At 58.0% G+C, this 27,927-nt stretch overlaps 1 protein-coding gene across 1 annotated transcript in view; it reads left to right on the top strand.

Moving 5' to 3' along the window:
• The window catches only part of LOC308047041 (uncharacterized protein), a gene marked incomplete at its 3' end in the record, with an annotated part of 39,701 nt that extends 15,050 nt beyond the window's left edge, over positions 1-24,651 (top strand). The window contains exons 6-14 of the mRNA XM_080355259.1: positions 3,091-3,225; positions 4,456-4,568; positions 4,928-5,089; positions 5,428-5,565; positions 6,476-6,542; positions 22,177-22,311; positions 23,542-23,654; positions 24,014-24,175; positions 24,514-24,651. Coding sequence (XP_080211385.1) covers positions 3,091-3,225; positions 4,456-4,568; positions 4,928-5,089; positions 5,428-5,565; positions 6,476-6,542; positions 22,177-22,311; positions 23,542-23,654; positions 24,014-24,175; positions 24,514-24,651 — 1,163 coding nt within the window. The remainder of the gene's footprint in view (positions 1-3,090; positions 3,226-4,455; positions 4,569-4,927; positions 5,090-5,427; positions 5,566-6,475; positions 6,543-22,176; positions 22,312-23,541; positions 23,655-24,013; positions 24,176-24,513) is intronic.
• Positions 24,652-27,927: the final 3,276 nt, after the last annotated feature.

Below are 27,927 nucleotides of genomic sequence, written 5' to 3'. Positions count from 1 at the left end.
AAAGAATCAGAGTAAAGAGAAATTATCAGTTGCCATGGAAAAGAAATCACTAATCCATTGTACAAACATTTTAAACCACAGTTCTTTATTTTTGCAAAGTTCAGCATGGCCAGGTTGGTTGCTCTGGTCCTGCTGGTTTGGAGGAGGCGAAGCCATGGGGAGCTCATGGGAACTGCCAGGTTCCAGGCTGGCATCCGAATGTAAAGGCTTCACTTCAGTGTCTTGTGTGTCATTTCATTGGTATCTAAAATGAGGACTGCAAGTGGTCTGTAAATCCAGATCTTGGGAACTTCACAAGAAGTACTTGCTCTGCTGCGATGAATGTATTAGAAAAATCAGGGCAAATTATTCTCAGTTCTGTAGTATTCACATTTCCATGTGCACTGAAGCTTTACTGGAATTGCTTGTGAAATGCAAAGCTTGAATGCTAGAAGCAAATCAGAAATTCTGTCGTTTTTGCTAATTTTCAGGCACATACTACAGATGTATTAAATGAAGAATCTGTATTGGTTTCAATCCACTTGGCTTTACGCATCCAGAAGGATATTGGTAGATTCTACTCTTTGGCTTTCACAATGACCGTGGTTGTTTTTTATCCACTTTGTGGGTACGTTGCTGAGCAAAAGCTCCGGCAAGCCCAGCCCTGGGTGCAGTGGAAGAGGGTCCAAGCAGAGAGACAAAGGTGCCTTTGAGTAACAATCCAACCTGTTCAACAAGCTGGAAGAGAGTGGTCAAATAAATAGCTCTGTGGTTTCCAAGTGACTCCCAGCTGTTATTTATAGCATTGCAGGCACTCTGCCCCGTGTTCGCTGGCAGTATCCCCGTTCGGCCCTGCTGCGATGAGCCCAGCTCAGCACTGGGCTCCACTTGTCCACTGAGGCTCTCCTGTCCTGGCTTGGAGCTGCTCTCCTGACTTCTTTCCGTCACTCGTTATTTTGGCTGTGGCTGTCATGACAAATGGCTTTGGTTTAGTTTGTGCCTCCTGGGCAGGTGAATGAAATCACGCCGTGGTGCCAAGAATCAAACCCTCAGTGTGTCTGGCCACTGATATTCTGGGCAATCAGGGCTAGTGAAGGATTTTAAACTCTAAGTCTTAGCCTTAAATGGTCTATGTGCCTCCATCTGTAAAATAATATTTTCATACTCACAGCAATGCTGTGAAGATTCAGTGATGTTTGTGTCTTGCTATCAACATTGTAATTATTGCTGTTGAGTGGAAAATGGAGTGGTTCTTCAAAGACAATTGTCTGTACCTGTGCTGTAAATGAAAGAAATTGGTTTACTCGTTCCATTCAGTACATTATCAAGCAGCCTGCAAAATGTCTCTGAAAGAATCAAAGTCCCACTTTGAGGTCTAGGAGTGAGAAAGTCCATTAAGCTGTGCTCTACCAATTTGATTAGCAAACCTATAACTTAAAATCAATGCGAGTGGCCTCTTCCCAGTAGCTTAAATGCCCTTCCTTGTGCTCGGGGAGATTTTAAACAGTGTTTTGAGTTGTTGCTTTGGTTAAATCTTGACTGACTGGAGTCAAGCCTGATACTAAGTGAATTATATGCCATTTCCCCCGCTGTTTGTCATGTACCTAAGAGATACTGTTTAGGTTTTGACCTTGAAGTTTGTTCCTGCTGTCTCATATGAATTGAACCTCAGCCAATCCTGTTACATTTCTTGAGCTGGAGGGGATCCCTCTCCGGCTGGCCCTGCCCTGGGCACATCCCAGAGGGCAGCGCCAAGAGGAGTGCCCATGAGAGGCTGCTTGGCCCTTCGTCTGCCGTACCCCTTCGTCAGCCTTGCGTACAAGTGTTGTGACATCTGGTCTGTACGTTCCTGATGCCTGCCTTGCCTCTTCTTAATGCCTTCCAATAAGAGATAATTGCTGGCTAGTATCAATATTTGCAAAGAGATTTACAAGCTATTCCAATATTTCACTGTAGTTATTTTAAGAAAACCAGCCTAACTTCTCACCTAATCTGCTGCAGCCTCAGCTCAATACTTGTCCTAGGTTGGATCGACCCCTTTAGCACAGCAGCACTTTAACTGCATTTCTTTCCATTTTAGGTTTGCAGAACAGGCAATTTTCTTCTTTTTCTGCATCTTTGCAATCATGCTCTTCTCCAGGGATCCCAAATTCATTCCAGGTTGAGCAAGCTTGTTTGCACCGGGGTAAGACTTTATTTTCATTGCACTGTCATATTTTTCAATAGGCTTTCCAAGTCATTGAGATTCTGGGGTTTCTCATTGTATCGCTTAACACTATTGCTCAGGTTTCCTGGAATAAATTAAGCTGAGCTTTGAGAAGCAGAGCCAGCTTTATTGTTTCTTTCTCTTGGAGGAGGTACATGAAACCCAGTGGGAAGTTGTCACGTGTGTATCTGAGGCCATCCCTAGGGTTTTAATGTTGAGAATGCTGTTTATAGGTACATTTGCAGTGAAATACTGAACTCTTTATGCACTGGAGGTCTGGAGGCTGAAGATGGATGGCAAGAGCTCATCCCTTGTGCTATCCTGTCTGTTTGATGAGTTTGTCTCCCTTGTGCCATCCATACCTTGGGAGGATGAATGGATATAGCAGTTGGTGTGAGAGGGGGTGGTGTTATTTCTTAACGTAAGAGACCTTCATTTTATTTTTCAATAAAACCTAGCTTAATAAATGATTCCTTAATACAGCAAAGTAATTATAGACTTTTTCCTCATCAGTTAATAGTTCCTTACAATCAAAAACATGCTTAAGCTCTTTACTGTATGGAGCTTGCCTTTCACCATATAGTCTGATCGTTTTCCAAAGAGGTCTGGGCTCTGCATTCCTTCTTCCTTGCAATGAGCTGGGGAAATTTGTCCTCGCAACCCGTCATGGACTGACCACAATTCCCCAAGCAAAACAGTCAGAGCATCAGTGTGGTGGGGATTAGATCTTGGTGTTTACATTTGCAGAGCAGTTTTCTAGGGGTTTCAAAGCCCATCTTAGAAATGCAACTCGACAGGGAATTAAAAAGAAAAGAACTGTGAACAATGAATCTTGTTCAAACCTGATGGAAACTTGTGATCTTCTTTTGTAAATCCCTGTTCTCATAAACTTTGTTGTTTTACAGGCTTTTTCTTACCAGTGTTTCTGCTGTTTTTGGACAGGTTTATCTCAGATGCGGTTACTGGAATCACCATTGTGATTATTTTGTTCTTCTTCCCTTCGCAAAAACCTTCCTTCAGGTGGTGGTTTGACCTGAAAGGTGGGTAGGGGGCCCCTCCGGGCGGGACTGTGCGCTCACCTGTGCGCTGGTGGGCCGGCACAGAGCAGGAGCCAGCGCTGCCCCACCCCGGGCCCGCGCGAGCCCCGCAGCTGCCCCGGCGGGCTGCAGCACCGCGGGCTGGAGGGGCGGTTGCACAGAGGGTCTTTCCCTGCAGTGCCAGGAGAGGTTCGGTAGCCGCTGCCCTGCTGCTGGTTGCAGGAGTGACTCAAATGCTCACACAGCTGTCAGAGATAACGCTCTGGTGGGCTGAAGGAAACTGAAATCAGTGTTGCTTTGCTGACTGCGAAGCAGAGGTTTGGTTGCTGACTCCCAAACAGCTCCTGTCCCTCAGGTGGGAGCAGGAACCTCCCAGAGGGCAGAACTGGGCGAGTTATCCATATTCAGAAATAACGGCCCTTCCTCAGTCCCTAGAATGACTCAGAATGTAAACTCCTAGTGCCCAAACTCACCAGCAGGTTCTGGTACCAGGAGTCTTCTTTTGTGGTCTTGAGTTTCTCTTTTCGAGTAGCAATGAGATACAAATTGTAATTCATAAGCCACTTGGTGTTAATGTGGAGATGCAGCTGATGAAGGCCCTTCATGGATGATGCAGCACTGCCCAGGGTCTGTGGGAACAAAATACCAGTTACTGCTGTTGCTCTGATTCATGCACACTTGTCATGTTGTTCATATGCAGGAAGATGTTGAACCAGCTCCTCTGGGTAAAAGAGGTGTGCCCTTGTTCAGCAGAAAATTGCAGTCCCATTAGTGCATCCTTCCATATGACAGGGCTCACTTCACCATGAATGGGCTCTTTGCTATAAAACTTGCTGGCTATTGAACAGCAAGTGGAGAATTAATAATATCTTCATAATTCAAATGTTAGAAAATTTCCTCCTTCCACAGACTACCATCTGTTGAAGATAATGTTTGTCTGTTACAGAGAAAAAATTAACCTGATATTAAATGTTCCCTCAAGAAAGCCTCAAAGAAATCTTGAAGTTCTAGAATTTATTTATTTATTTATTTATCTATTGTAAGATTTGATGTTAACTTAAATGGTCTCTTGATTGTCTGCCTTAAGAGCTTCCATATGTATATTTTATCAGCAACTCATGTTTAGTAAGCTCCAGCCCTGGTGTCAGGTCCATGAGCTCATTGTATCAGATGATGACTGACATGGTCCTCTTTGGATGGGTGTTTGACGTGAGGGTTTTTTTCTTCATTTAGCACCAAACACGGAGATGCAGCCCTTGTTGACTTGGAGGAAGGCCCAAGAGACGGTGCCCTGGAACATCATCTTGCTGCTCGGAGGAGGCTTTGCCATGGCCAAGGGCTGTGAGGTGAGACCTGCTGCAGACACTACGTTGCAGTCATCCTGTCTGACGGAGTTGGATCTTATCAGAGTGTCATTTGGGTTCTTGTTTGCCTCTGGGAGATTTGCATCTACAGGGTCACAGCTCCTGAAGGACGTGTTTTGCAGCTCCAAGTCATGATGTTATGGAGCAGATAACTAAGGAGGTTAAGACATCTTGCAGCTCCTTTCAAACTGCTTGTTGTTACACACCTTGAGGACACTTCCCACAGGTGCTTGTGTGGGTCAGTGAAGGTTGTGTGTAATTTGCAGTTCTAGGAGGGATCCATTTATGTTCAGGGAGGCGAGAGCTTTGCTCTCCAGCTTGTTTGTTTTCCCTTTCTGCAGGAGTCTGGTTTGTCTGTCTGGATAGGAGGCCGCCTGCATCCCTTGGAGGGCGTACCACCGCCTGTGGCTGTCATCCTCATCACAACTGTCATCGCCTTGTTCACGGAGTTTGCCAGCAACACGACCACCATTATCATCTTTCTGCCTGTCTTGGCAGAGCTGGTAAGGTAGTCCAGCTGTTCCTCTGCTCTGTCCTCGCCTTGCTCCTTGCATGGGCAGGTTTTGTTGTGTCTGTGCTGGGACAAGTGCCATATGGTTCTCCTGTTCCTGGGCTTTGGGCACTTTGAAATTCTGGAGAGCAACAAAGCAAGTACCTGTAGCATAACGTGAACACAGAAGGATAATAACCCTTCAGATGTTGTTGGAGAGATATGTGATTATTTATCACAGAGTGTGGGGTAGGGCTTTGCATAGTGTAGGAGCTGTTTGCATTCCTTTATATATCTGCCTATGACTCCAAATCTGCAAGGTACATTTTATGTTCCCTTCTGTTTTTCAAGGCCATTCGTCTGAAAGTAAATCCCCTCTATTTAATGATACCAGGAACTATAGGATGCTCCTACGCATTCATGCTGCCAGTCTCAACACCTCCTAACTCAATTGCATTTTCTTATGGACACTTGATGGTCAAGGATATGGTGAGTCAAGTTCTTTTAGATACAGAAAATGCTGAAAACAATCAGCCTGAGTGTTAAAAATGGTAATTTTCAGAAGTGTTACCAGTTCAACTTGTGCTCAAGTGAAAAGGCTGAAGTCTAATGCCGTTCTCGGCAGTATTTGAAGGCACAGATACGCAGAAAGAGCCTGTATAAAGTCTGGCCCTTTGAAATTTGGAGCCACTGTGGCTCCAAATGGTGACAAAGCTGGTCTTGAATGTGCTCAGCATCTCCCAGACCCTGCTCCTGTTCCTGCCCATGGCAGCAGCTCAGCTCTCATAGGTTTCTAGATGCAGGAAAAGTTCCCCAGCGCAGAGAAATCTTATGAGTAAAATTAGGCTCAGTCCCAGCTCCTGCTCACATTCCTGAGGCTAAACAGATGGTAATGTTTTTGATGGATCAAAGCTTGGTAAGCATCTGCAGAATGGCCTTTGGCTTAAGAAAACCCACTTAAAATGTTGCTAAAATTAGCGGCAATTAAGCCTTCAGTTTTTAAAATGTTTATATTCAAATACCTTCATGCTTCATGGGCTGTAGATGTCCAGTCTAAACAGTTGTCTTTGTGTTTCTTTTGTAGGCAAGAACTGGGTTGCTCATGAATCTTATGGGAGTTCTGCTGCTTAGCTTGGCTATGAACACATGGGCCAAGAGCATCTTTCAGCTGGGGACCTTCCCTGTATGGGCCAATATCCATGCACAAAATGACACCTCACTCTCGACAGCTGTAGAAAATGTCACTTTAAGTGCGCTAAATAAAGTATGAACAAAGCCATCCCTGGGGAAGGACTCGCTCACTTAGGATTTGGGCACTGGAATCATCAGAGTATGCACAAGAGGAAAGCCATGTGGCTGCTCACACTGTATGGGACCCCCGGTTTCATTTTATTTTTAGAAATACTGGTCAGTGTCACGACATCCATTTGCTATTTTCTCTGAAGATCTTTCTCCACCTTCCACAGGTACCAATCAGACTCTCCCAGAGTCGATCTGCTGTGGGTGGTTGTTAACTGGACAGCCCTGTAAGCGTCAGGCAGCTTTGGGTAGATGCCTCTGCCCCACGAGAGCTAGTGAGCTTTGCTGCTCTAGCTTCTGATACCCTGCCTCATTTTGGAGGGGGGAGACAACTGGATTCGTTATGTGCAACCCAGTGTGAGTGAGTGTATCGGAACCTGGCCGGGCAGTGCAGTTGGGTGCTTCTGACAGGATGTGGAGGTTGGGGGTCTCCTCACCATCTCATGAGTAATTTTCTCATGAAGCGATGATTCAGATGTGTTGGTAGGACTCAGTGCATTACTCCCTGCTTGGGAAACAGGAAGACAACAGTTTGTTTCCAAACTCATTCCATGTTTTGGAAACCTGGGACAGTAATTGCTACCTGGTTCTTTGCGCTGAGTACACAGACGGGTGTTTGAGACCATATTAATTTCTGATGTAACTTTGGACGTGGCCAGTGTTTCACCGTTGGTGAATGAGGCCAGTCAGGTTTGTGAGATTCACTTGTGAGTCACAGGTCAGTGGACAACTTGCCTTGGAATATCATTGACATTTCCGAAAAACAGGCTTTGATTCTTAACATCTTTCAAAATCACATTGCTTGGGTACTTTCAATGAAAGCATTGCACATAGACTGTGATTTTAGTCACCACTTTATCTGATTTATATTATTTCCTGTAAGAATCTAAAATATTTAATTTAAAAGATCAGTCATTTGAAATAGATGGATTGAATGATAAAGGGTCTGATTCTTGGTTTAGGGAAGGTGTATGACTGGATCTCTGTGCTGGGAGAGATTTCTCTGACAGTGTAAACTGACGGAACTGGCAAGACAGACTGGCCCGGGGCAGGGACCCAGCACATCTCCCATAGCCCAGCTGGGAGAGCGGGCAGGGCGATGCTCACCAGCCGCAGATGCTGCTGCGGGGGTTACCCCCGGGCTGCGTGGGAGGTGGAGACTTGTGGCGTTTGAACTGAAACCACCAAAACCAATTGAATGTGGAACTCCTATCAGTCAAGTTTAAAAAATAAAAAAAAAATCCTAATGTTCAACAAAATCCTCAGCGATTGTGGAAAACATACAATAAAGCACAGTTGTTAGCATGTCACATCGTCCTGTTTGCGCTGTAGGCTGAGAGGAGAAAAGCAAAGCCCAAGCCTTCCCCGCCCTTAGCTTCACCCCCTGATGTGGGCAGTGGTTCCCCGGGAGGAGCGGGGCGGCAGCGGGGTCTCCCTCCGAGTCTGAGCCAAAACGGAGCCTTGTTACGCAGAGGAGTAACAACACTGGAAAGGCTCCCAGCCCAGTGTGTCAGGGCTGCTGTGCTAAAGAGGTGCGGCCCCGGCAGTTGGCTTTGCTGGGGACACCCCGTCTCACTCCGGCCGCACTCGGCTCACCGGCCGGCCTCGGTTCTCTCCGGCCGCGCTCGGCTCTCTCCGGCCGCGCTCGGCTCGCTCCGGCCGGCCTCGGTTCTCTCCGGCCGGCCTCGGCTAACTCCGGCCGGCCTCGCTTTTTTCCGGCCGGCCTCGGTCCTCTCCGGCCGCGCTCGGCTCGCTCCGGCCGGCCTCGGCTCGCTCCGGTCGGCCTCGGTTGTCTCAGGCCACGCTCGGCTCGTTCCGGCCGGGCTCGGCTCTCTCCGGCCGGGCTCGACTCGCTCCGGCCGCGCTCGGCTCGCTCCGGCCGGCCTCGGCTAACTGCGGCCGACCTCGCTTTTTTCCGGGCAGCCTCGGTTCTCTCCGGCCGCGCTCGGTTCTCTCCGGCCGCGCTCGGCTCGCTCCGGCCGGGCTCGGCTCTCACCGGCCGGGCTCGGCTCTCTCCGGCCGGGCTCGGCTCGCTCCGGCCGGGCTCGGCTCGCTCCGGCCGGGCTCGGTTCCCTCAGGCCATGCTCGGCTCTCTCCGGCCGGCCTCGGCTCTCTCCGGCCGCGCTCGGCTCTCTCCCGCCGGGGTCGGCTCACTCCGGCCGGCCTCGCTTTTTTCCGGGCAGCCTCGGTCCTCTCCGGCCGGCCTCGGCTCTCTCCGGCCGGGCTCTGCTCGGTCCGGCCGGGCTCTACTCTCTCCGGCCGGGCTCGGCTCGCTCCGGCCGGGCTCGGCTCGCTCCGGCCGGGCTCGGCTCGCTCCGGCCGCGCTCGGCTCTCTCCGGCCGCGCTCGGCTCGCTCCGGCCGCGCTCGGCTCACTCCGGCCGCGCTCGGCGCGCTCCGGCCGGCCTCGGTTCTCTCCGGCCGGCCTCGGCTCGCTCCGCCCGGCCTCGGCTCTCTCCGGCCGGCCTCGGCTAACTCCGGCCAGCCTCGGTTCTCTCCGGCCGCGCTCGGCTCGCTCCGGCCGGGCTCGGCTCACTCCGGCCGGCCTCGGTTCTCTCCGGCCGCGCTCGGCTCGCTCCGGCCGGCCTCGGTTCTCTCCGGCCGGCCTCGGCTTTCTCCGGCCGGGCTCGGCTCGCTCCGGCCGGCCTCGGTTCTCTCCGGCCGCGCTCGGCTCTCTCGGGCCGGGCTCGGCTCGCTCCGGCCGGGCTCTACTCTCTCCGGCCGGGCTCGGCTCGCTCCGGCCGGCCTCGGCTCTCTCAGGCCACGCTCGGCTCTCTACGGCCGGGCTCGGCTCTCACCGGCCGGGCTCGGCTCTCTCCGGCCGGGCTCGGCTCTCTCCGGCCGGCCTCGCTTTTTTCCGGCCAGCCTCGTTTCTCTCCGGCCGCGCTCGGCTCGCTCCGGCCGGCCTCGGTTCTCTCCGGCCGCGCTCGGCTCGCTCCGTCCGGGCTCGGCTCTCTCCGGCCGGGCTCGGCTCACTCCGGCCGGGCTCGGTTCTCTTAGGGCACGCTCGGCTCGCTCCGGCCGGGCTCGGCTCTCACCGGCCGGCCTCGGCTCTCTCCGGCCGGGCTCGGCTCGCTCCGGCCGCGCTCGGCTCTCTCCGGCCGCGCTCGGCTCGCTCCGGCCGCGCTCGGCTCTCTCCGGCCGCGCTCGGCTCGCTCCGGCCGGCCTCGGTTCTCTCCGCCCGGCCTCGGCTCGCTTCGGCCGGCCTCGGCTCTCTCCGGCCGGCCTCGGCTAACTCCGGCCAGCCTCGGTTCTCTCCGGCCGCGCTCGGCTCGCTCCGGCCGGGCTCGGCTCTCACCGGCCGGGCTCGCCTCTCTCCGGCCGGGCTCGGCTCGCTCCGCCCGGGCTCGGTCCTCTCAGGCCACGCTCGGCTCTCACCGGCCGGGCTCGGCTCTCTACGGCCGGCCTCGCTTTTTTCCGGCCAGCCTCGTTTCTCTCCGGCCGCGCTCGGCTCGCTCCGTCCGGGCTCGGCTCGGTCCGGCCGGTCTCGGCTCACTCCGGCCGGGCTCGGTTCTCTTAGGGCACGCTCGGCTCGCTCCGGCCGGCCTCGGCTCTCACCGGCCGGCCTCGGTTCTCTCCGGCCGCGCTCGGCTCTCACCTGCCGGGCTCGGCTCTCTCTGGCCGGGCTCGGCTCTCTCTGGCCGGGCTCGGCTCTCTCTGGCCGGGCTCGGCTCGCTCCGGCCGGTCTCGGCTCGCTCCGGCCGGCCTCGGCTCTCTCCGGCAGGCATCGGCTCTCTCCGGCCGCGCTCGGCTCTCTCCGGCCGGCCTCAACCCTCACCGGCCGGCCTCGGTTCTCTCCGGCCGGGCTCGGCTCGCTCCGGCCGGCCTCGGTTCTCTCCGGCCGCGCTCGGCTCGCTCCGCCCGGCCTCGGCTCTCTCCGGCCGGCCTCGGTTCTCTCCGGCCGCGCTCGGCTCGCTCCGGCCGCCCTCGGTTCTCTCCGGCCGGGCTCGGCTTGCTCCGGCCGGGCTCGGTTCTCTCCGGCCGGGCTCGGCTCGCTCCGGCCGGCCTCGGTTCTCCCCGGCCGCGCTCGGCTCGCTCCGGCCGGCCTCGGTTCTCTCCGGCCGGGCTCGGTTCTCTCCGGCCGCGCTCGGCTCGCTCCGGCCGGCATCGGCTCGCTCCGGCCGGCCTCGGCTCTCTCCGGCCGGCCTCGGCTCTCTCCGGCCGGCCTCGGCTCTCTCCGGCCGGCCTCGGCTCTCCGGCCGCGCTCGGCTCGCTCCGGCCGGGCTCGGCTCACTCCGGCCGGCCTCGGTCCTCTCCGGCCGGCCTCGGCTCTCTCCGGCCGGGCTCTGCTCTCTCCGGCCGGGCTCGGCTCGCTCCGGCCGCGCTCGGCTCTCTCCGGCCGCGCTCGGCTCGCTCCGGCCGCGCTCGGCTCACTCCGGCCGCGCTCGGCTCGCTCCGGCCGGCCTCGGTTCTCTCCGCCCGGCCTCGGCTCGCTCCGCCCGGCCTCGGCTCTCTCCGGCCGGCCTCGGCTAACTCCGGCCAGCCTCGGTTCTCTCCGGCCGCGCTCGGCTCGCTCCGGCCGGGCTCGGCTCTCACCGGCCGGGCTCGCCTCTCTCCGGCCGGGCTCGGCTCGCTCCGCCCGGGCTCGGTCCTCTCAGGCCACGCTCGGCTCTCACCGGCCGGGCTCGGCTCTCTACGGCCGGCCTCGCTTTTTTCCGGCCAGCCTCGTTTCTCTCCGGCCGCGCTCGGCTCGCTCCGTCCGGGCTCGGCTCGGTCCGGCCGGTCTCGGCTCACTCCGGCCGGGCTCGGTTCTCTTAGGGCACGCTCGGCTCGCTCCGGCCGGCCTCGGCTCTCACCGGCCGGCTTCGGTTCTCTCCGGCCGCGCTCGGCTCTCACCTGCCGGGCTCGGCTCTCTCTGGCCGGGCTCGGCTCTCTCTGGCCGGGCTCGGCTCTCTCTGGCCGGGCTCGGCTCGCTCCGGCCGCGCTCGGCTCGCTCCGGCCGGCCTCGGCTCTCTCCGGCAGGCATCGGCTCTCTCCGGCCGCGCTCGGCTCTCTCCGGCCGGCCTCAACCCTCACCGGCCGGGCTCGGTTCTCTCCGGCCGGGCTCGGCTCGCTCCGGCCGGCCTCGGTTCTCTAAGGCCGGGCTCGGCTCGCTCCGCCCGGCCTCGGCTCTCTCCGGCCGGCCTCGGTTCTCTCAGGCCGGGCTCGGCTCGGTCCGCCCGGCCTCGGCTCTCTCCGGCCGGCCTCGGTTCTCCCCGGCCGCGCTCGGCTCGCTCCGGCCGCGCTCGGCTCGCTCCGGCCGGCATCGGCTCGCTCCGGCCGGCCTCGGCTCTCTCCGGCCGGCCTCGGCTCTCTCCGGCCGGCCTCGGCTCTCTCCGGCCGGGCTCGGCTCTCCGGCCGCGCTCGGCTCGCTCCGGCCGGGCTCGGCTCACTCCGGCCGGCCTCGGCTAACTCCGGCCGGCCTCGGCTCTCTCCGGCCGGGCTCTGCTCTCTCCGGCCGGGCTCGGCTCACTCCGGCCGGCCTCGGTCCTCTCCGGCCGGCCTCGGTCCTCTCCGGCCGGCCTCGGCTCTCTCCGGCCGGGCTCTGCTCAGTCCGGCCGGGCTCTACTCTCTCCGGCCGGGCTCGGCTCTCTCCGGCCGGGCTCGGTTCTCTCAGGCCGGGCTCGGCTCGCTCCGGTCGGGCTCGGCTCGGTCCGGCCGCGCTCGGCTCGCTCCGGCCGGGCTCGGCTCGCTCCGGCCGGGCTCGGTTCTCACCGGCCGGGCTCGGCTCGCTCCGCCCGGGCTCGGTCCTCTCAGGCCACGCTCGGCTCTCACCGGCCGGGCTCGGCTCGCTCCGGCCGGCCTCGGCTCTCTCCGACCGCGCTCGGCTCGCTCCGGCCGGGCTCGGCTCTCTCCGGCCGCGCTCGGCTCGCTCCGGCCGGGCTCGGCTCTCTCCGGCAGGCATCGGCTCTCTCCGGCCGGCCTCAACCCTCACCGGCCGGCCTCGGCTCTCTCCGGCCGGCCTCGGCTCGCTCCGGCCGCGCTCGGCTCGCTCCGGCCGCCCTCGGTTCTCTCCGGCCGGGCTCGGCTGGCTCCGGCCGGCCTCGGTTCTCTCCGGCCGGGCTCGGTTCTCTCCGGCCGGGCTCGGCTCGCTCCGGCCGGCCTCGGCTCTCTCCGGCCGGCCTCGGCTCTCTCCGGCCAGCCTCGGCTCACTCCGGCCGGCCTCGGCTCTCTCCGGCCGGCCTCGGCTCTCTCCGGCCGGCCTCGGCTAACTCCAGCCGACCTCGGTTCTCTCCGGCCACGCTCGGCTCGCTCCGGCCGGGCTCGGCTCGGTCCGGCCGGGCACGGCTCACTCCGGCCGGGCTCGGTTCTCTTAGGGCACGCTCGGCTCGCTCCGGCCGGCCTCGGTTCTCTCAGGCCACGCTCGGCTCGCTCCGGCCGGCCTCGGTCCTCTCCTGCCGGCCTCGCCTCTCTCCGGCCGGGCTCTGCTCGGTCCGGCCGGGCTCTACTCTCTCCGGCCGGGCTCGGCTCTCTCCGGCCGCGCTCGGCTCGCTCCGGCCGGGCTCGGCTCGCTCCGGCCGCGCTTGGGTCGCTCCGGCCGCGCTCGGGTCGCTCTGGCCGGCCTCGGCTCGCTCCGGCCAGCGTCGGTTCTCACCGGCCGCGCTCGGCTCACTCCGCCCGGGCTCGGTCCTCTCAGGCCACGCTCGGCTCGCTCCGGCCGGGCTCGGCTCTCTCCGGCCGGCCTCAACCCTCACCGGCCGGCCTCGTTTCTCTCCGGCCGCGCTCGGCTCGCTCCGGCCGGGCTCGGTTCTCTTAGGGCACGATCGGCTCGCTCCGGCCGGGCTCGGCTCTCACCGGCCGGGATCGGCTCGCTCCGGCCGGCCTCGGCTCTCTCAGGCCACGCTCGGCTCGCTCCGGCCGGGCTCGGCTCTCACCGGCCGGCCTCGGTTCTCTCCGGCCGGGCTCGGCTCGCTCCGGCCGCGCTCGGGTCGCTCCGGCCGGGCTCGGTTCTCACCGGCCGGGCTCGGCTCGCTCCGTCCGCGCTCGGCTCTCTCCGGCCGCGCTCGGCTCGCTCCGGCCGCGCTCGGCTCACTTCGGCCGTGCTCGGCTCGCTCCGGCCGGCCTCGGTTCTCTCCGCCCGGCCTCGGCTCGCTCCGCCCGGCCTCGGCTCTCTCCGGCCGGCCTCGGCTAACTCCGGCCAGCCTCGGTTCGCTCCGGCCGCGCTCGGCTCGCTCCGCCCGGGCTCGGCTTACTCCGGCCGGCCTCGGTTCTCTCCGGCCGCGCTCGGCTCGCTCCGGCCGGCCTCGGCTCTCTCCGGCCGGCCTCGGCTTTCTCCGGCCGGGCTCGGCTCGCTCCGGCCGGCCTCGGTTCTCTCCGGCCGGGCTCGGCTCTCTCCGGCCGGGCTCGGCTCGCTCCGGCCGGCCTCGGCTCTCTCAGGCCACGCTCGGCTCGCTCCGGCCGGGCTCGGCTCTCACCGGCCGGGCTCGGCTCTCTCCGGCCGGGCTCGGCTCTCTCCGGCCGGCCTCGCTTTTTTCCGGCCAGCCTCGTTTCTCTCCGGCCGCGCTCGGCTCGCTCCGGCCGGCCTCGGTTCTCTCCGGCCGCGCTCGGCTCGCTCCGTCCGGGCTCGGCTCGGTCCGGCCGGGCTCGGCTCACTGCGGCCGGGCTCGGCTCACTCCGGCCGGGCTCGGCTCGCTCCGGCCGGCCTCGGCTCTCTCAGGCCACGCTCGGCTCGCTCCGGCCGGGCTCGGCTCACTCCGGCCGGGCTCGGCTCTCTCCGGCCGGGCTCAGCTCTCTCCGGCCGGCCTCGCTTTTTTCCGGCCAGCCTCGTTTCTCTCCGGCCGCGCTCGGCTCGCTCCGGCCGGCCTCGGTTCTCTCCGGCCGCGCTCGGCTCGCTCCGTCCGGGCTCGGCTCGGTCCGGCCGGGCTCGGCTCACTCCGGCCGGGCTCGGCTCACTCCGGCCGGGCTCGGTTCTCTTAGGGCACGCTCGGCTCGCTCCGGCCGGGCTCGGCTCTCACCGGCCGGCCTCGGCTCTCTCCGGCCGGGCTCGGCTCGCTCCGGCCGCGCTCGGCTCTCTCCGGCCGCGCTCGGCTCGCTCCGGCCGCGCTCGGCTCTCTCCGGCCGCGCTCGGCTCGCTCCGGCCGGCCTCGGTTCTCTCCGCCCGGCCTCGGCTCGCTCCGCCCGGCCTCTGCTCTCTCCGGCCGGCCTCGGCTAACTCCGGCCAGCCTCGGCTCGCTCCGGCCGCGCTCGGCTCGCTCCGGCCGGGCTCGGCTCGCTCCGGCCGGCCTCGGCTCTCACCGGCCGGGCTCGGCTCTCACCGGCCGGGCTCGCCTCTCTCCGGCCGGGCTCGGCTTGCTCCGCCCGGGCTCGGTCCTCTCAGGCCACTCTCGGCTCTCACCGGCCGGGCTCGGCTCTCTACGGCCGGCCTCGCTTTTTTCCGGCCAGCCTCGTTTCTCTCCGGCCGCGCTCGGCTCGCTCCGTCCGGGCTCGGCTCGGTCCGGCCGGTCTCGGCTCACTCCGGCCGGGCTCGGTTCTCTTAGGGCACGCTCGGCTCGCTCCGGCCGGCCTCGGCTCTCACCGGCCGGCCTCGGTTCTCTCCGGCCGCGCTCGGCTCTCACCTGCCGGGCTCGGCTCTCTCTGGCCGGGCTCGGCTCGCTCCGGCCGCGCTCGGCTCGCTCCGGCCGGCCTCGGCTCTCTCCGGCAGGCATCGGCTCTCTCCGGCCGCGCTCGGCTCTCTCCGGCCGGCCTCAACCCTCACCGGCCGGCCTCGGTTCTCTCCGGCCGGGCTCGGCTCGCTCCGGCCGGCCTCGGTTCTCTCCGGCCGCGCTCGGCTCGCTCCGCCCGGCCTCGGCTCTCTCCGGCCGGCCTCGGTTCTCTCCGGCCGCGCTCGGCTCGCTCCGCCCGGCCTCGGTTCTCTCCGGCCGGGCTCGGCTTGCTCCGGCCGGGCTCGGTTCTCTCCGGCCGGGCTCGGTTCTCTCCGGCCGGGCTCGGCTCTCTCCGGCCGGGCTCGGCTCTCTCCGGCCGGGCTCGGCTCACTCCGGCCGGGCTCGGTTCTCTTAGGGCACGCTCGGCTCGCTCCGGCCGGGCTCGGCTCTCACCGGCCGGCCTCGGCTCTCTCCGGCCGGGCTCGGCTCGCTCCGGCCGCGCTCGGCTCTCTCCGGCCGCGCTCGGCTCGCTCCGGCCGCGCTCGGCTCACTCCGGCCGCGCTCGGCTCGCTCCGGCCGGCCTCGGTTCTCTCCGCCCGGCCTCGGCTCTCTCCGCCCGGCCTCGGCTCTCTCCGGCCGGCCTCGGCTAACTCCGGCCAGCCTCGGTTCTCTCCGGCCGCGCTCGGCTCGCTCCGGCCGGGCTCGGCTCTCACCGGCCGGGCTCGCCTCTCTCCGGCCGGGCTCGGCTCGCTCCGCCCGGGCTCGGTCCTCTCAGGCCACGCTCGGCTCTCACCGGCCGGGCTCGGCTCTCTACGGCCGGCCTCGCTTTTTTCCGGCCAGCCTCGTTTCTCTCCGGCCGCGCTCGGCTCGCTCCGTCCGGGCTCGGCTCGGTCCGGCCGGTCTCGGCTCACTCCGGCCGGGCTCGGTTCTCTTAGGGCACGCTCGGCTCGCTCCGGCCGGCCTCGGCTCTCACCGGCCGGCTTCGGTTCTCTCCGGCCGCGCTCGGCTCTCACCTGCCGGGCTCGGCTCTCTCTGGCCGGGCTCGGCTCTCTCTGGCCGGGCTCGGCTCTCTCTGGCCGGGCTCGGCTCGCTCCGGCCGCGCTCGGCTCGCTCCGGCCGGCCTCGGCTCTCTCCGGCAGGCATCGGCTCTCTCCGGCCGCGCTCGGCTCTCTCCGGCCGGCCTCAACCCTCACCGGCCGGGCTCGGTTCTCTCCGGCCGGGCTCGGCTCGCTCCGGCCGGCCTCGGTTCTCTCAGGCCGGGCTCGGCTCGCTCCGCCCGGCCTCGGCTCTCTCCGGCCGGCCTCGGTTCTCCCCGGCCGCGCTCGGCTCGCTCCGGCCGCGCTCGGCTCGCTCCGGCCGGCATCGGCTCGCTCCGGCCGGCCTCGGCTCTCTCCGGCCGGCCTCGGCTCTCTCCGGCCGACCTCGGCTCTCTCCGGCCGGGCTCGGCTCTCCGGCCGCGCTCGGCTCGCTCCGGCCGGCCTCGGTTCTCTCAGGCCGGGCTCGGCTCGCTCCGCCCGGCCTCGGCTCTCTCCGGCCGGCCTCGGTTCTCCCCGGCCGCGCTCGGCTCGCTCCGGCCGCGCTCGGCTCGCTCCGGCCGGCATCGGCTCGCTCCGGCCGGCCTCGGCTCTCTCCGGCCGGCCTCGGCTCTCTCCGGCCGGGCTCGGCTCTCCGGCCGCGCTCGGCTCGCTCCGGCCGGGCTCGGCTCACTCCGGCCGGCCTCGGCTAACTCCGGCCGGCCTCGGCTCTCTCCGGCCGGGCTCTGCTCTCTCCGGCCGGGCTCGGCTCACTCCGGCCGGCCTCGGTCCTCTCCGGCCGGCCTCGGTCCTCTCCGGCCGGCCTCGGCTCTCTCCGGCCGGGCTCTGCTCAGTCCGGCCGGGCTCTACTCTCTCCGGCCGGGCTCGGCTCTCTCCGGCCGGGCTCGGTTCTCTCAGGCCGGGCTCGGCTCGCTCCGGCCGGGCTCGGCTCGCTCCGGCCGGGCTCGGTTCTCACCGGCCGGGCTCGGCTCGCTCCGCCCGGGCTCGGTCCTCTCAGGCCACGCTCGGCTCTCACCGGCCGGGCTCGGCTCGCTCCGGCCGGCCTCGGCTCTCTCCGACCGCGCTCGGCTCGCTCCGGCCGGGCTCGGCTCTCTCCGGCCGCGCTCGGCTCGCTCCGGCCGGGCTCGGCTCTCTCCGGCAGGCATCGGCTCTCTCCGGCCGGCCTCAACCCTCACCGGCCGGCCTCGGCTCTCTCCGGCCGGCCTCGGCTCGCTCCGGCCGCGCTCGGCTCGCTCCGGCTGCCCTCGGTTCTCTCCGGCCGGGCTCGGCTCGCTCCGGCCGGCCTCGGTTCTCTCCGGCCGGGCTCGGTTCTCTCCGGCCGGGCTCGGCTCGCTCCGGCCGGCCTCGGCTCTCTCCGGCCGGCCTCGGCTCTCTCCGGCCAGCCTCGGCTCACTCCGGCCGGCCTCGGCTCTCTCCGGCCGGCCTCGGCTCTCTCCGGCCGGCCTCGGCTAACTCCAGCCGACCTCGGTTCTCTCCGGCCACGCTCGGCTCGCTCCGGCCGGGCGGCCCCGTCTACCTCGCGCCGGGGGCGGCCCCGTCTACCTCGCGCCGGGGGCGGCCCCGTCTACCTCGCGCCGGGGGCGGCCCCGTCTACCTCGCGCCGGGGGCGGCCCCGTCTACCTCGCGCCGGGGGCGGCCCCGTCTACCTCGCGCCGGGGGCGGCCCCGTCTACCTCGCGCCGGGGGCGGCCCCGTCTACCTCGCGCCGGGGGCGGCCCCGTCTACCTCGCGCCGGGGGCGGTGCTACCATAGAAAATCGTATCCGTTCATGTTCAGAGGTCAGTGATTCATCTGCTGTTTCAAAACAAAGTTTTCTGAGGCTCACTTCTTCAGCAAGAAAGGAAATTTGCTGTTGCATCAACAAGGGATTAAGCCCTCCCTGGGGCTCCCCTGCCCACGGGGACCGTCCCGTGGCGTGGCTTGCTCTGCTGCAGCTCAGCAGGTTCCCGGGTGTGGAAAATTCCCGCTGCTGTCAGTGCAGCAAAGGCAGGATCTGTGTCTGGAGGGGCAGAGGTTGTTCCCAAGGCTCTTGAGCAACAGACAGGAGAGCTGCTGCAGTTCAGAGCCACCGATTCCCTGGAAATCATTAAATGGGTATAAAATTAACCCAACCACAAGACCCATTTTGAAGTTTGTATGTGCCACCATTTCCCCCCCTGAACTTTGATAGACTTTTTTTGAAAAAAAAATAAAAACAAAGCTGCAGGGAGGCGAGGGAAGTAGAAGGAGTCTGATGGTGACAGAGCAGAGGGATTGAAGGATAAAGCTTGTGTGAGGGTGATGGTGCTGCACACAATGGTGTGGGCGGTTGTGACCGTCTCCCTAAAAAGCCGTTCTTCTGACATTTGTTAGCAGTTGCTGTTGGCATACTAGTCAAACTTGCTGGGCACTGGGAGCATTAATTAATTCACATGTGCAAGATGTATTGAAACCAAAAACCTTTCAATTTTATATAGACTTTAGTTCAATTTCATTAACGGTTTTAATTTTTTTTTAATATTCTGTGGAATGCTTGTTCCAAATCTAAGTTATTCTGACGTGGTCTTGTTTGGTTTTTTTGTTCAAAGTTTCTCCTATCTTACCTGAAGAACTTGTTTAATATAGGTGCAATTTGGTCTCTCTTGGGGTAGAATACCACACTTTTCTTTTTGAAGTGATTTGCTGTTGATCCCTACAGGTTTCAAAATTTTGGGAAAACCATCCACAAAGTAGTTTTTTTGCCCTATTTCAATTTTGCCCCTTGGCTTTTGATCTTGCACTGAAGATCAGTTATTAGAAGTATGCTGTGTTTCATTGCAATGCTTTCCAGAATATTTTCCATACACCAGAAAATAAATTTCCCTTGGTTTATAATTAGCTTTTTAAAATCACACTTCTAGTTCATCAAGTCAATTAAAGCCTTCACTGGTACACTCTTGTATCAAGGTGTTGCTAAATATTTTCAGTTGCTTGACCCCTATATGAGGCAAAGTGGGTTTATTTGAAGTCCACTTTGCTGCAGCTTTCCTGAGAAAACCAAAGAATATTTTGCCAGTGGGAGAAAAAAATTATTTATGTGGTCTTTAGAGATTAAAAAGAACAGGGCTTAATGAGAGCAAAGCTATTTCTTTGGTGTATAAAAAGAATCAGAGTAAAGAGAAATTATCAGTTGCCATGGAAAAGAAATCACTAATCCATTGTACAAACATTTTAAACCACAGTTCTTTATTTTTGCAAAGTTCAGCATGGCCAGGTTGGTTGCTCTGGTCCTGCTGGTTTGGAGGAGGCGAAGCCATGGGGAGCTCATGGGAACTGCCAGGTTCCAGGCTGGCATCCGAATGTAAAGGCTTCACTTCAGTGTCTTGTGTGTCATTTCATTGGTATCTAAAATGAGGACTGCAAGTGGTCTGTAAATCCAGATCTTGGGAACTTCACAAGAAGTACTTGCTCTGCTGCGATGAATGTATTAGAAAAATCAGGGCAAATTATTCTCAGTTCTGTAGTATTCACATTTCCATGTGCACTGAAGCTTTACTGGAATTGCTTGTGAAATGCAAAGCTTGAATGCTAGAAGCAAATCAGAAATTCTGTCGTTTTTGCTAATTTTCAGGCACATACTACAGATGTATTAAATGAAGAATCTGTATTGGTTTCAATCCACTTGGCTTTACGCATCCAGAAGGATATTGGTAGATTCTACTCTTTGGCTTTCACAATGACCGTGGTTGTTTTTTATCCACTTTGTGGGTACGTTGCTGAGCAAAAGCTCCGGCAAGCCCAGCCCTGGGTGCAGTGGAAGAGGGTCCAAGCAGAGAGACAAAGGTGCCTTTGAGTAACAATCCAACCTGTTCAACAAGCTGGAAGAGAGTGGTCAAATAAATAGCTCTGTGGTTTCCAAGTGACTCCCAGCTGTTATTTATAGCATTGCAGGCACTCTGCCCCGTGTTCGCTGGCAGTATCCCCGTTCGGCCCTGCTGCGATGAGCCCAGCTCAGCACTGGGCTCCACTTGTCCACTGAGGCTCTCCTGTCCTGGCTTGGAGCTGCTCTCCTGACTTCTTTCCGTCACTCGTTATTTTGGCTGTGGCTGTCATGACAAATGGCTTTGGTTTAGTTTGTGCCTCCTGGGCAGGTGAATGAAATCACGCCGTGGTGCCAAGAATCAAACCCTCAGTGTGTCTGGCCACTGATATTCTGGGCAATCAGGGCTAGTGAAGGATTTTAAACTCTAAGTCTTAGCCTTAAATGGTCTATGTGCCTCCATCTGTAAAATAATATTTTCATACTCACAGCAATGCTGTGAAGATTCAGTGATGTTTGTGTCTTGCTATCAACATTGTAATTATTGCTGTTGAGTGGAAAATGGAGTGGTTCTTCAAAGACAATTGTCTGTACCTGTGCTGTAAATGAAAGAAATTGGTTTACTCGTTCCATTCAGTACATTATCAAGCAGCCTGCAAAATGTCTCTGAAAGAATCAAAGTCCCACTTTGAGGTCTAGGAGTGAGAAAGTCCATTAAGCTGTGCTCTACCAATTTGATTAGCAAACCTATAACTTAAAATCAATGCGAGTGGCCTCTTCCCAGTAGCTTAAATGCCCTTCCTTGTGCTCGGGGAGATTTTAAACAGTGTTTTGAGTTGTTGCTTTGGTTAAATCTTGACTGACTGGAGTCAAGCCTGATACTAAGTGAATTATATGCCATTTCCCCCGCTGTTTGTCATGTACCTAAGAGATACTGTTTAGGTTTTGACCTTGAAGTTTGTTCCTGCTGTCTCATATGAATTGAACCTCAGCCAATCCTGTTACATTTCTTGAGCTGGAGGGGATCCCTCTCCGGCTGGCCCTGCCCTGGGCACATCCCAGAGGGCAGCGCCAAGAGGAGTGCCCATGAGAGGCTGCTTGGCCCTTCGTCTGCCGTACCCCTTCGTCAGCCTTGCGTACAAGTGTTGTGACATCTGGTCTGTACGTTCCTGATGCCTGCCTTGCCTCTTCTTAATGCCTTCCAATAAGAGATAATTGCTGGCTAGTATCAATATTTGCAAAGAGATTTACAAGCTATTCCAATATTTCACTGTAGTTATTTTAAGAAAACCAGCCTAACTTCTCACCTAATCTGCTGCAGCCTCAGCTCAATACTTGTCCTAGGTTGGATCGACCCCTTTAGCACAGCAGCACTTTAACTGCATTTCTTTCCATTTTAGGTTTGCAGAACAGGCAATTTTCTTCTTTTTCTGCATCTTTGCAATCATGCTCTTCTCCAGGGATCCCAAATTCATTCCAGGTTGAGCAAGCTTGTTTGCACCGGGGTAAGACTTTATTTTCATTGCACTGTCATATTTTTCAATAGGCTTTCCAAGTCATTGAGATTCTGGGGTTTCTCATTGTATCGCTTAACACTATTGCTCAGGTTTCCTGGAATAAATTAAGCTGAGCTTTGAGAAGCAGAGCCAGCTTTATTGTTTCTTTCTCTTGGAGGAGGTACATGAAACCCAGTGGGAAGTTGTCACGTGTGTATCTGAGGCCATCCCTAGGGTTTTAATGTTGAGAATGCTGTTTATAGGTACATTTGCAGTGAAATACTGAACTCTTTATGCACTGGAGGTCTGGAGGCTGAAGATGGATGGCAAGAGCTCATCCCTTGTGCTATCCTGTCTGTTTGATGAGTTTGTCTCCCTTGTGCCATCCATACCTTGGGAGGATGAATGGATATAGCAGTTGGTGTGAGAGGGGGTGGTGTTATTTCTTAACGTAAGAGACCTTCATTTTATTTTTCAATAAAACCTAGCTTAATAAATGATTCCTTAATACAGCAAAGTAATTATAGACTTTTTCCTCATCAGTTAATAGTTCCTTACAATCAAAAACATGCTTAAGCTCTTTACTGTATGGAGCTTGCCTTTCACCATATAGTCTGATCGTTTTCCAAAGAGGTCTGGGCTCTGCATTCCTTCTTCCTTGCAATGAGCTGGGGAAATTTGTCCTCGCAACCCGTCATGGACTGACCACAATTCCCCAAGCAAAACAGTCAGAGCATCAGTGTGGTGGGGATTAGATCTTGGTGTTTACATTTGCAGAGCAGTTTTCTAGGGGTTTCAAAGCCCATCTTAGAAATGCAACTCGACAGGGAATTAAAAAGAAAAGAACTGTGAACAATGAATCTTGTTCAAACCTGATGGAAACTTGTGATCTTCTTTTGTAAATCCCTGTTCTCATAAACTTTGTTGTTTTACAGGCTTTTTCTTACCAGTGTTTCTGCTGTTTTTGGACAGGTTTATCTCAGATGCGGTTACTGGAATCACCATTGTGATTATTTTGTTCTTCTTCCCTTCGCAAAAACCTTCCTTCAGGTGGTGGTTTGACCTGAAAGGTGGGTAGGGGGCCCCTCCGGGCGGGACTGTGCGCTCACCTGTGCGCTGGTGGGCCGGCACAGAGCAGGAGCCAGCGCTGCCCCACCCCGGGCCCGCGCGAGCCCCGCAGCTGCCCCGGCGGGCTGCAGCACCGCGGGCTGGAGGGGCGGTTGCACAGAGGGTCTTTCCCTGCAGTGCCAGGAGAGGTTCGGTAGCCGCTGCCCTGCTGCTGGTTGCAGGAGTGACTCAAATGCTCACACAGCTGTCAGAGATAACGCTCTGGTGGGCTGAAGGAAACTGAAATCAGTGTTGCTTTGCTGACTGCGAAGCAGAGGTTTGGTTGCTGACTCCCAAACAGCTCCTGTCCCTCAGGTGGGAGCAGGAACCTCCCAGAGGGCAGAACTGGGCGAGTTATCCATATTCAGAAATAACGGCCCTTCCTCAGTCCCTAGAATGACTCAGAATGTAAACTCCTAGTGCCCAAACTCACCAGCAGGTTCTGGTACCAGGAGTCTTCTTTTGTGGTCTTGAGTTTCTCTTTTCGAGTAGCAATGAGATACAAATTGTAATTCATAAGCCACTTGGTGTTAATGTGGAGATGCAGCTGATGAAGGCCCTTCATGGATGATGCAGCACTGCCCAGGGTCTGTGGGAACAAAATACCAGTTACTGCTGTTGCTCTGATTCATGCACACTTGTCATGTTGTTCATATGCAGGAAGATGTTGAACCAGCTCCTCTGGGTAAAAGAGGTGTGCCCTTGTTCAGCAGAAAATTGCAGTCCCATTAGTGCATCCTTCCATATGACAGGGCTCACTTCACCATGAATGGGCTCTTTGCTATAAAACTTGCTGGCTATTGAACAGCAAGTGGAGAATTAATAATATCTTCATAATTCAAATGTTAGAAAATTTCCTCCTTCCACAGACTACCATCTGTTGAAGATAATGTTTGTCTGTTACAGAGAAAAAATTAACCTGATATTAAATGTTCCCTCAAGAAAGCCTCAAAGAAATCTTGAAGTTCTAGAATTTATTTATTTATTTATTTATCTATTGTAAGATTTGATGTTAACTTAAATGGTCTCTTGATTGTCTGCCTTAAGAGCTTCCATATGTATATTTTATCAGCAACTCATGTTTAGTAAGCTCCAGCCCTGGTGTCAGGTCCATGAGCTCATTGTATCAGATGATGACTGACATGGTCCTCTTTGGATGGGTGTTTGACGTGAGGGTTTTTTTCTTCATTTAGCACCAAACACGGAGATGCAGCCCTTGTTGACTTGGAGGAAGGCCCAAGAGACGGTGCCCTGGAACATCATCTTGCTGCTCGGAGGAGGCTTTGCCATGGCCAAGGGCTGTGAGGTGAGACCTGCTGCAGACACTACGTTGCAGTCATCCTGTCTGACGGAGTTGGATCTTATCAGAGTGTCATTTGGGTTCTTGTTTGCCTCTGGGAGATTTGCATCTACAGGGTCACAGCTCCTGAAGGACGTGTTTTGCAGCTCCAAGTCATGATGTTATGGAGCAGATAACTAAGGAGGTTAAGACATCTTGCAGCTCCTTTCAAACTGCTTGTTGTTACACACCTTGAGGACACTTCCCACAGGTGCTTGTGTGGGTCAGTGAAGGTTGTGTGTAATTTGCAGTTCTAGGAGGGATCCATTTATGTTCAGGGAGGCGAGAGCTTTGCTCTCCAGCTTGTTTGTTTTCCCTTTCTGCAGGAGTCTGGTTTGTCTGTCTGGATAGGAGGCCGCCTGCATCCCTTGGAGGGCGTACCACCGCCTGTGGCTGTCATCCTCATCACAACTGTCATCGCCTTGTTCACGGAGTTTGCCAGCAACACGACCACCATTATCATCTTTCTGCCTGTCTTGGCAGAGCTGGTAAGGTAGTCCAGCTGTTCCTCTGCTCTGTCCTCGCCTTGCTCCTTGCATGGGCAGGTTTTGTTGTGTCTGTGCTGGGACAAGTGCCATATGGTTCTCCTGTTCCTGGGCTTTGGGCACTTTGAAATTCTGGAGAGCAACAAAGCAAGTACCTGTAGCATAACGTGAACACAGAAGGATAATAACCCTTCAGATGTTGTTGGAGAGATATGTGATTATTTATCACAGAGTGTGGGGTAGGGCTTTGCATAGTGTAGGAGCTGTTTGCATTCCTTTATATATCTGCCTATGACTCCAAATCTGCAAGGTACATTTTATGTTCCCTTCTGTTTTTCAAGGCCATTCGTCTGAAAGTAAATCCCCTCTATTTAATGATACCAGGAACTATAGGATGCTCCTACGCATTCATGCTGCCAGTCTCAACACCTCCTAACTCAATTGCATTTTCTTATGGACACTTGATGGTCAAGGATATGGTGAGTCAAGTTCTTTTAGATACAGAAAATGCTGAAAACAATCAGCCTGAGTGTTAAAAATGGTAATTTTCAGAAGTGTTACCAGTTCAACTTGTGCTCAAGTGAAAAGGCTGAAGTCTAATGCCGTTCTCGGCAGTATTTGAAGGCACAGATACGCAGAAAGAGCCTGTATAAAGTCTGGCCCTTTGAAATTTGGAGCCACTGTGGCTCCAAATGGTGACAAAGCTGGTCTTGAATGTGCTCAGCATCTCCCAGACCCTGCTCCTGTTCCTGCCCATGGCAGCAGCTCAGCTCTCATAGGTTTCTAGATGCAGGAAAAGTTCCCCAGCGCAGAGAAATCTTATGAGTAAAATTAGGCTCAGTCCCAGCTCCTGCTCACATTCCTGAGGCTAAACAGATGGTAATGTTTTTGATGGATCAAAGCTTGGTAAGCATCTGCAGAATGGCCTTTGGCTTAAGAAAACCCACTTAAAATGTTGCTAAAATTAGCGGCAATTAAGCCTTCAGTTTTTAAAATGTTTATATTCAAATACCTTCATGCTTCATGGGCTGTAGATGTCCAGTCTAAACAGTTGTCTTTGTGTTTCTTTTGTAGGCAAGAACTGGGTTGCTCATGAATCTTATGGGAGTTCTGCTGCTTAGCTTGGCTATGAACACATGGGCCAAGAGCATCTTTCAGCTGGGGACCTTCCCTGTATGGGCCAATATCCATGCACAAAATGACACCTCACTCTCGACAGCTGTAGAAAATGTCACTTTAAGTGCGCTAAATAAAGTATGAACAAAGCCATCCCTGGGGAAGGACTCGCTCACTTAGGATTTGGGCACTGGAATCATCAGAGTATGCACAAGAGGAAAGCCATGTGGCTGCTCACACTGTATGGGACCCCCGGTTTCATTTTATTTTTAGAAATACTGGTCAGTGTCACGACATCCATTTGCTATTTTCTCTGAAGATCTTTCTCCACCTTCCACAGGTACCAATCAGACTCTCCCAGAGTCGATCTGCTGTGGGTGGTTGTTAACTGGACAGCCCTGTAAGCGTCAGGCAGCTTTGGGTAGATGCCTCTGCCCCACGAGAGCTAGTGAGCTTTGCTGCTCTAGCTTCTGATACCCTGCCTCATTTTGGAGGGGGGAGACAACTGGATTCGTTATGTGCAACCCAGTGTGAGTGAGTGTATCGGAACCTGGCCGGGCAGTGCAGTTGGGTGCTTCTGACAGGATGTGGAGGTTGGGGGTCTCCTCACCATCTCATGAGTAATTTTCTCATGAAGCGATGATTCAGATGTGTTGGTAGGACTCAGTGCATTACTCCCTGCTTGGGAAACAGGAAGACAACAGTTTGTTTCCAAACTCATTCCATGTTTTGGAAACCTGGGACAGTAATTGCTACCTGGTTCTTTGCGCTGAGTACACAGACGGGTGTTTGAGACCATATTAATTTCTGATGTAACTTTGGACGTGGCCAGTGTTTCACCGTTGGTGAATGAGGCCAGTCAGGTTTGTGAGATTCACTTGTGAGTCACAGGTCAGTGGACAACTTGCCTTGGAATATCATTGACATTTCCGAAAAACAGGCTTTGATTCTTAACATCTTTCAAAATCACATTGCTTGGGTACTTTCAATGAAAGCATTGCACATAGACTGTGATTTTAGTCACCACTTTATCTGATTTATATTATTTCCTGTAAGAATCTAAAATATTTAATTTAAAAGATCAGTCATTTGAAATAGATGGATTGAATGATAAAGGGTCTGATTCTTGGTTTAGGGAAGGTGTATGACTGGATCTCTGTGCTGGGAGAGATTTCTCTGACAGTGTAAACTGACGGAACTGGCAAGACAGACTGGCCCGGGGCAGGGACCCAGCACATCTCCCATAGCCCAGCTGGGAGAGCGGGCAGGGCGATGCTCACCAGCCGCAGATGCTGCTGCGGGGGTTACCCCCGGGCTGCGTGGGAGGTGGAGACTTGTGGCGTTTGAACTGAAACCACCAAAACCAATTGAATGTGGAACTCCTATCAGTCAAGTTTAAAAAATAAAAAAAAAATCCTAATGTTCAACAAAATCCTCAGCGATTGTGGAAAACATACAATAAAGCACAGTTGTTAGCATGTCACATCGTCCTGTTTGCGCTGTAGGCTGAGAGGAGAAAAGCAAAGCCCAAGCCTTCCCCGCCCTTAGCTTCACCCCCTGATGTGGGCAGTGGTTCCCCGGGAGGAGCGGGGCGGCAGCGGGGTCTCCCTCCGAGTCTGAGCCAAAACGGAGCCTTGTTACGCAGAGGAGTAACAACACTGGAAAGGCTCCCAGCCCAGTGTGTCAGGGCTGCTGTGCTAAAGAGGTGCGGCCCCGGCAGTTGGCTTTGCTGGGGACACCCCGTCTCACTCCGGCCGCACTCGGCTCACCGGCCGGCCTCGGTTCTCTCCGGCCGCGCTCGGCTCTCTCCGGCCGCGCTCGGCTCGCTCCGGCCGGCCTCGGTTCTCTCCGGCCGGCCTCGGCTAACTCCGGCCGGCCTCGCTTTTTTCCGGCCGGCCTCGGTCCTCTCCGGCCGCGCTCGGCTCGCTCCGGCCGGCCTCGGCTCGCTCCGGTCGGCCTCGGTTGTCTCAGGCCACGCTCGGCTCGTTCCGGCCGGGCTCGGCTCTCTCCGGCCGGGCTCGACTCGCTCCGGCCGCGCTCGGCTCGCTCCGGCCGGCCTCGGCTAACTGCGGCCGACCTCGCTTTTTTCCGGGCAGCCTCGGTTCTCTCCGGCCGCGCTCGGTTCTCTCCGGCCGCGCTCGGCTCGCTCCGGCCGGGCTCGGCTCTCACCGGCCGGGCTCGGCTCTCTCCGGCCGGGCTCGGCTCGCTCCGGCCGGGCTCGGCTCGCTCCGGCCGGGCTCGGTTCCCTCAGGCCATGCTCGGCTCTCTCCGGCCGGCCTCGGCTCTCTCCGGCCGCGCTCGGCTCTCTCCCGCCGGGGTCGGCTCACTCCGGCCGGCCTCGCTTTTTTCCGGGCAGCCTCGGTCCTCTCCGGCCGGCCTCGGCTCTCTCCGGCCGGGCTCTGCTCGGTCCGGCCGGGCTCTACTCTCTCCGGCCGGGCTCGGCTCGCTCCGGCCGGGCTCGGCTCGCTCCGGCCGGGCTCGGCTCGCTCCGGCCGCGCTCGGCTCTCTCCGGCCGCGCTCGGCTCGCTCCGGCCGCGCTCGGCTCACTCCGGCCGCGCTCGGCGCGCTCCGGCCGGCCTCGGTTCTCTCCGGCCGGCCTCGGCTCGCTCCGCCCGGCCTCGGCTCTCTCCGGCCGGCCT

Source organism: Nesoenas mayeri (assembly GCF_963082525.1).
Source record: "Nesoenas mayeri genome assembly, chromosome: 17".
NCBI lineage: Eukaryota > Metazoa > Chordata > Aves > Columbiformes > Columbidae > Nesoenas > Nesoenas mayeri.
The sequence above is the reverse complement of the archived record's forward strand: the minus strand, read 5'-3'. Positions and strand labels throughout refer to the sequence as shown.